This window comes from Poecilia reticulata, linkage group LG8, assembly GCF_000633615.1.
Source record: "Poecilia reticulata strain Guanapo linkage group LG8, Guppy_female_1.0+MT, whole genome shotgun sequence".
Taxonomy (NCBI): Eukaryota; Metazoa; Chordata; class Actinopteri; order Cyprinodontiformes; family Poeciliidae; genus Poecilia; species Poecilia reticulata.
In genome coordinates this window covers 20622338-20630612 of record NC_024338.1, presented here as the reverse complement: position 1 = coordinate 20630612, position 8275 = coordinate 20622338, and the positions used below count along the sequence as shown (strand labels likewise).

Sequence of the window (8275 nt, the reverse complement as noted above, 5' to 3'; positions counted from 1 at the left end):
GCAGCAAGAACCCAATGATTTATTCCACAAAGGACTCTGGCCAACCACCAGAACCAGAACTGTTATATTTCATGTGTTTAACTCTAATCATTTGGGTGACTGAGGCTTAAAGCTAATAAAAACTAACTTTTGGTTTCTTAGACAATTTGATAATTAACAAATGTGACCATTGACATGGATACATACTAAAGCTCTGGCTCCTTGCAAACTTTTTCCTTCCACTTAACTTTCAATACAGCTGTCAGTCAACAGCCTGATTCTGGCTTCTTATGTGACTATACATATAAGTTAAATGTTTTATTAATGTTTTCTAATTTAATACATGAAGATAATTTTATGACCATCAGTCTCTGTTACTTTTAAATAGTTTTTTCCTCACATTTGTATTAAGCACAGGCACTTTATTATTATTTTATGTTAAAATTCATTAAAGGTTTACATTACGTGCCATACTTTTTCCTTCCACTCAACCTTCCATTAATATTCCTTGATGTAGGACCCAGTCATCATGCTGATCATGATGAAACATCTTTTTTGGTGTTATCTAATAAGCTAATTGAATTTTGGGTCATAATAAATATCAATACATTTATAATAACTACTGGAATAATCTGAGGAGCGCCAGTTTCAGCAGCTCTTTTACTTTCACATAAGATCTTTTATTATTTTACAAATTAGTGTCTATAAAACAAAGATTACAGATTAACAAAAAGATGAATTGGTCTACAAAATAAATAAGACATTAGTTGTTCATGCTGAAGCGTTCAGATGTGATGCACTGAGAAACACATCAGCGTCATTTGTTGTGTTTTTTATTCAGTTTTCTAAAACCGGAGCTCAGCTAAGGCACAGCACGACTCCCAGCGAGAAAAGACAAAAAAGATGGAAACATGAAAGAAAAACAATCCTCTGGGAAATCCGGTTAAATAATCACAACAGAAATCTTGGACATTTACACTTTAACTTAAAGTCTGTACATCGTTTCACTTGTTTTTCTGTAATAAAATAAACATCCATCCAGAAACACGCTTGGCTCTGAGCTGCTACATCTGAAAACCAGTCGGCCTCCAGTTTGGTCCCAGTTCCATTTAAATTACCTTAAAATAATGCATGAATAAAACATAAATACATTATGGAAATTAACAAAGAAACAAAGATCTCAACCCACATTTCCAATGATCTGCCTTTATTTAAATTCTAATATTTATTTTATTATTTTTTTCTGTTGAAACAATCAGAAAATCTGGGTTTCTGTTTAAGTTTATTGGTTCATTTGCTTCAGTAATTCAGTTCAACAGGTGAAACTCAGATTTACATCACAGAATGATGTATTTCTAGTATTTTTCATTCCATTTTTATGATTATCACAGTTAATGAATAAAAACCCCAAATTTTATTTTTCAGAAAGTTTTAAAGTTTCTTTCACAGTCATGGAGAAAACGTGACCGATGTTCACCAAACTGAAATCTCCACAAGGAGGAGAAGCCACAAGACATGACTTAAAAAATGGCTGGTGGAAAATTAAGTGGAAGGAAAAAGTGTGGTAGAAAAAGATTCACATCAGCACTTCTTTTCTCTGCTGCCCAGACCAAGTAGAGAACAGATACGATACAGAAATATGACGGAGTTTTAAGTCCTCTGTTAGGATTTAATGCCATATTCTTATTTTCTGAAAACTAAATTTTGGGATTTATTATTAAATTATAACAGAGATAATTTGTGAATAAATCTCTCCGTCTTTATCCGTCACACAATTTAAACTTTTAATGATTTTCAAATCCAAAACATATAAAGAACATCAGATTTTTAAATGTCTATCATATTGTCATCAAAACTTTTACTCATTCCATCTTAATGTGACTGTATTTTCATGGTTTGTCCACATGATGGCGCCCTTTGTAAACAATGAAAAGCCTCCAGTATTTCTATTTAAATCAGTGGGAACCGTTCACCAGTTCTGTTCAGTTTAAACCTCCTGGTTCAGTTTGTTTGTCATGTTGACGGGTTTCACTTTTCAATCCTTCCTGAACTTAAACATCTAAAATGAGTTTTTCTCTTTCTTAGTTATCAAATAAGACGAGATTTAAATCCCAGGATCAGCAGGTTAGGGCTCCGCTGGACTTCAGCCTCCCACCATTGGGACAACAGAAATACAGACATCATGGCGTCCTGAAGTCTGTGGTCGACATCATTTAATCGTTTCTTCAGCCTTCAGAAACAAAGGCACACATTTTCCTCCTAAAGAGGAAAATTATTTATGTCAACTTTTGAATAAATTAGTTCAGCAGTTCTTAGATGTTTGACTCAGACAGAGAGATTTTTTTAAATAAAGGAGATGAATTTCTTCTTGGATGGCTCACTTCAAGTCTGAAGGATTTAAAAATGGCACATAGAAAACCCGACGTTGACAGAACAGAGCAGCTGGGGAAAAACTTTAAACAGGATAGAAGAATATCCATCAGGAAAGATCAGAGGCTTGATTTTAATCTGTGAAAAAATATCAGTTTTAATATCTAAGATGATTCCTCTGCACGTGAAATGTCCCTGTAATTCCAACATATAATGTAGTAATAGCATCTGGCCAGCAGGTGGCGATCATGGCAGCATTCTTTGCTTGTCGTGTTGGAGCGCAGCAGTTCTTCATGTTAATAAATAATGTGGAAACGCTCCAGCAGGAGGGCTGGTGGCCTCCTGCTGTGAGAAAACGGCTCCGGCTGCTGAGGAGCTTAAAGGTTTCTTACGCCCAGCTCAGGATTTCTACTGGGTGAAACATGGAGCTGGAGCTCAGTGTTTTCCAGACCAGGATAAGTATGGAAAATATGGAAACGTTGGTATTCCCAGATCTCAATTCCCTAAAGTACACGGTACATATTTCACCTTTGAACTCTAAAATATTGAACAATTAACTACAGATGCTGCAATTAACTCAATTAAAAACTTCACTTAAAGTCACACTTTGGATTTAAAACTGGATAAAAAAAACAACAGAAACATCAGAACAATTTGTTTTTGTTGTTTTTACATAAATGACAAGCAGCAACTCTGCATCTAGGATCCAAATAAGAAGAAAAATAAAATAATTAAAAATTGCTCTGAACCCCCCTTCTTTAATTCTCTGAAAAGAGATTAAAATCAAAATGTTCTAAAGTTACAGTAACTGTTGGCACTGTGGTCAGACTTTAATTATCTGAAAGCTGCAAAACCCTCACATTATGAACTTCAGGAAAGTTTTTCTTAAGGCTCACAGAACATTTTAAATGAAATTATAAAGTTATTTACAGCATCTGGTCTATATTCTGTAGTTTATTTTGAGAAAAGTTTTCAGTGTGGTCACTTACATGTCGGCGCCACCAGGGGGAGCTCTTCACCTAAAAACCCAGTTTTTTTCCATACTTATATCCTGGGAAATACCAGAAATAAATTCCCAGAAATCCTGTGGAAAGGCCGGAGTTGATTTTGGCCTCAGTTCAAACATTAAATAATGTCATAATTAGACTAAACAACTAATAAATAATCATTTTTGTGAACTCGACAACAAGAGGTATGAAGTTCTGGTTCTGACATTCATTGGGCCGTATTGTCCCAAACCGAACTGGGACCAGACCGGGTTCTGGTCCTCCTCCGTTCCTGCCACCTTCAAATAAATAAATGTTTCCTCCGTCCGTCCCGCTGCTACCTGATCCGGCCGTCCGCTCTGGGCGCGCTCAGTTCGGATTTGGGGTCGGGGCTGGCGGAGCTCCACGTGGTGCGGGCGCAGCGCTGCATGACGGGGCAGGCGCTGGGGCCCAGCGAGCAGACGTCCGCGGCGGCCCAGTGGCCCTCCAGGAGCCCGTCCAGCCAGCGGCGCAGCGGCGCCCCCGTCAGGCCGGAGTTGGCCTCGGCCTCCTCCACGGCGCGGAGGCTCACCGGCAGCCGCAGCACCGGGTTCAGGCCGTGGAAGCTCTGCTCCATGTAGGAGTTCCTGGGCGGGCCGGCGTGGAGCCGCAGCGTGTCCTCTGGGTGGACAGGGGGACAAGCAGGACATTCAGCTTCTAGGCACCACAAATCTGGAACAAACTTCCTGAAAACTGAAAAACTGCTGAAACACTGACTGCCTTTAAATCAAGGCTGAAGCCCTCCTGTTTAGAGCTGGCTGATTAATAATCAATGGAATATTGATCTACACCAGGGGTGTCCAAAGTGGGTCCCTGAGGCCCGGCATCCTGCATGTTTTAGTTCTCCCCCTGGTTTAACACACCTGGACTAAGTGATGGCTCGTTAGAGGCCGAAGCAGAACATTGACCTGCTGAACACGTTAGAACCACGAGGGAGAGAATAAAACATGCAAGACGCCTCAGGGACCCACTTTGGACCCACGTTGGACCCACTTTGGACCCCCTGGTCCACATATTCGATGCATATTCATGTTTTCGGCACTCATCAAATGTAATGTTTGTTAACAGTTTCTCACTTAGAGACTGTACGACGTTTTTATGACTTTATGTTTTTATGATGTTAAGCACTTTGAACAGCCTTTTTGCTGAAATGTGCCATACAAATAAACTTGATTGATTGATTGATCCAGAAAACAAGTTTAAGCTGTATGTATTAGCTGTATGATTAGGGGCGATGTAGCTTCCCACATCTCTTAGCTGGTTTTCCACGTGTCCGTCCTTCAGCTCCCTGACCTGCGGGGCTCTCTGGGCTCCATGACGCTGGAGACCAGAGAGCATCATGGAACAAGCTTTAAAAATCTTGTTCCATGATGCTCTTTGGTCTCCATCATGGAACAAGCTTTTTAAAGCTTTAAAAATCTTGTTCCATGCTGCTCTTTGGTCTCCACCATGGAACCAGCTTTTTAAAGCTTGCTCTTTAAAAACAGAACGGCTGCATTTAGTCTGAGATTAAACTGCACTGAACGGATGTCGTCTCGGTTACTAATCAGGCGACTTCAGTAACATTTGTTGCTCTGGATTTTTATTTAGAGCGATCAGAGTAAACGGAGTTGATGACAAATACACACCACACTTTTCAGATTTTTGGTTCTGGAAACGGATAGTTTTGCATCAGCTGCACTCTGGTTGTCACGCAACAAAACGAGGGGGATTTTTTATTTCATGAGTTATGTAGAGCCGTTTGGTTTCAGTTTTGTGGAATCAGTAATCCCACTTTCTGATTTTTTCTTGAGTTCAGCCGTAGATGGGACTCTGTTCAGGCTGAGAGTTCAAATCCGTCTTTAGTTCAGCAGCTTCTTTCTGCCTGGCTGACGTCTGTCTGGTCTTTAAAAAGTCCTGCAGTTATCTGTGGACCGCCAGCTGGGGTCGAACAATGAGGGGGTAAATCAGGCGGAGGTGACCCGTGTCGCCACAGAGCGCCAGGATGGACGGATATAAATACATCTGCTGCCGACAGCTGAGGCTTGAAGTGTGTCTGAGCGGCACCGGCTCGTCCGAAGCACTCAGACATTTTCATTTACAGGTCATGTGACTTCCTGTGTGAAGTTGGACCAATCACATTCCTCCAATTAAATGAAATTGTCAAAAAATTTCATTTGTGCCGCTATCACTTTAAAGATATTATGTTTTCAGGGATCATCAAAGGTCAACCTTTCACAAAATCAAACTCATTTTGTCCCAATCAACTGTGCTGAAAATATTTATCTGCACAAACATAAAAAATTATTTATATACATTTTGTTGTTTGTGAATGTGACCTCCGGTGACCTGTGGAAACTTTTTTATCTTAATGTAGCACAATTGGATGTCTCCATGTTTCCACTGATTTTGTGAATTGACCTTTGATAACCTCTGGAGACATTTGTTCATATCTTTACAATGACAACGGCACAAACAAACATTTTTGCGGCACAAAAGTGTGACGTGTCGCCGCTCACCTTTCTGGATGGGCTGCTGCCGGTGGAACTCAAGCGGAGCGACGACGAAGCTGGTCTGGCCTAGCAGGTTCCAGTGGTGAAGCACTCGGAGCGTCCAGACGCCGGGCCGCAGCGGCGCCGTCAGCGGCGGCCGGTAGTGGGTCACCTCGGCCGACGCGTCCACCAGGATGTCGTAGGTGGCGGCGATGACGTTGGTGGGGTCGATCCAGACCACGGTGGCGGTCAGGTTGCTCTGGCTGCGGCTCCAGCGCTGAACCGCCACCGGCTCGTCTTCGGGCCCCAGCAGGCCGCCCCAGTTCCTGAAGAGCCGCTCCTTCGGGTCCCAGTCCGACCCGACCTGCAACAACACGACCCGGGTTTGGATCGCTTCGTTTGAACTGAACAGACTCTTTTGAAACCTGGGGTGTCTAAAGCGTGGCCTGGGGGCCATTGGTGGCCCTTGAAATGATTTTGCTTGGCCCCTAACCACAAGTCAAGAATGATGAATTTGGCCAAACAAATGGAAAACAACCGATCACACAAAAAAATTGTAAATTGTCCGTTTCTCTCTTAATAGAACAGAGTCTGAAGCAACTTTTATGTTTTGGATCTTTAATGATATACAGATTTTATAAAAGTTTTATTATTGAGTAGATAAAACTTCACAATAAATAAATTTTTGCATTTTTTACTTAAAGAATTTCATGGCCTGCCAGTAGAAAAACGGGGCCAACCACACCTAGCAACAGGGGGCTGACCACACCTAGCAACGGGGCCAACCACACCTAGCAACAGGGGGCTGACCACACCTAGCAACGGGGCCAATCACACCTAGCAACGGGGCAAACCACACCTAGCAACAGGGGGCCAACCACACCTAGCAACAGGGGGCCACCCACACCTAGCAACAGGGCCAACCACACCTAGCAACGGGGGGCCAACCACACCTAGCAACGGGGCCAACCACACCTAGCAACGGGGCCAAGCACAACTAGCAACGGGGCCAAGCACACGTAGCAACGGGGCCAAGCACACCTAGCAACGGGGCCAACTCCACACTAAGAGGATTTCCTCCCAGCAGCTGGATGAATCACTGTGAAGCTGAGGTGGAGCTCAGACTGGATGCGGCTCCTGACCTGGATGTGCTGCAGCCGGTTGCTGCTGTGGGGCTGGCTGGCCAGGGTGAAGTGGTCCCTGGGGGCCACCCAGGTCTCCAGCGTCTCCATCTGGGTGGAGGCTCGGTTTGTGGCCGCGTGGCGCACCAGGTAGCCCTGGAACTGGTCCGACAGGAAGTAGGTGTGCACCGACGTCGGGTGGCTCATGGCGGCGTACCTGAGAGACAAAAGTGGATAAATGTTTCTTTGTGTTTAATTACGGGGAAATTGGATTATTACTGATCATAAAGAGCAATAATAAGGCCCTGCAGCATCTTCTGCTGTAAATAAAAACATGACAGCAAGGATGAAACCTCTGAAACATATCAGTTTCTCAGGGGCCACAATTAATTTATTTTTAAATTCAAAATAATTTTAGTGTCAATTATTTTCTTTTTACTCGATCAGTAATAAATTAAGTATTTTAATTAAAAAGACCAGAAAAAGTTTAAATGTTGTACAGCTTCCTAACTTGTTGGTCAAAATATCCATTTCAGTTTTTTCCCTACAACAAAAATAAGATCTGTGTTTTCAAACCCCTCACTGTATTTAACCCATTTTAAATACAGTGAGGTGTGATTAAGTCTTTTTGAGTAAAAGGTCACCGACGGTTTGTGGCTCTTCTTACTACGACATTAAAATCAAAGCAAAACAACAAAAACGTGGCTCATAAAACACAAACATCTAAATGTTTCTATGTAAGACATAAATTTGTTGTTGAAAATCTCATTTTATTCATTCCTGAACTCTGACCAGAGGCCACAGAAAACTACGCAGAGGGCCACAGACGGCCCCCAGGCCACACTTTGGACAACCCAGGCCAAACTGATTTCATTTCGGCCCGCATCAAGGTCATGAACGTGCTGTAAGGGCTGGTTTTGGTGAACCCATAGATAACTGTTAGCTTTCAAATGAAAACTGATTTGATTTGACTGATAAAATAAAATTTAAGTAAACAGTTATCTTAAAGATCAATTTATGTGTAGACGGCCACATAAATAGCTATGGTGGCTGGATTTGGCCCGCGGGCCTTGAGTTTGACACTTTGGACACAATGTGATGGGGGATCCCGCCCAGAAGCTAATGCTGTTTCAGAACCCCTGATCTAGCTAAAGTCATTAAAAACATGTTTTTAACTCTGGAGTGGAGGAGGGAAAGGCAGCAAATGAAGGTGTTTCCAGATGAACTGCTGCTGCTGGAGCTGCTGCTGCTGTTGCTGGAGCTGCTGCTGCTGTTGCTGGAGCTGCTGCTGCTGGAGCTGCTGCTGCAG

General features: G+C 42.6%; 1 protein-coding gene across 1 annotated transcript in view; it reads right to left on the bottom strand.

Annotated features, from left to right (window-relative positions):
* Nucleotides 1-795: 795 nt before the first annotated feature.
* The window catches only part of LOC103469073 (xylosyltransferase 1-like), a 26910-nt gene continuing 19430 nt past the window's right edge, over nt 796-8275 (bottom strand). The window contains exons 9-11 of the mRNA XM_008416563.2: nt 6988-7183; nt 5873-6209; nt 796-3995 (exon numbers count right to left, since the gene is read on the bottom strand). Coding sequence (XP_008414785.1) covers nt 3673-3995; nt 5873-6209; nt 6988-7183 — 856 coding nt within the window. The 3' untranslated portion in view covers nt 796-3672. The remainder of the gene's footprint in view (nt 3996-5872; nt 6210-6987; nt 7184-8275) is intronic.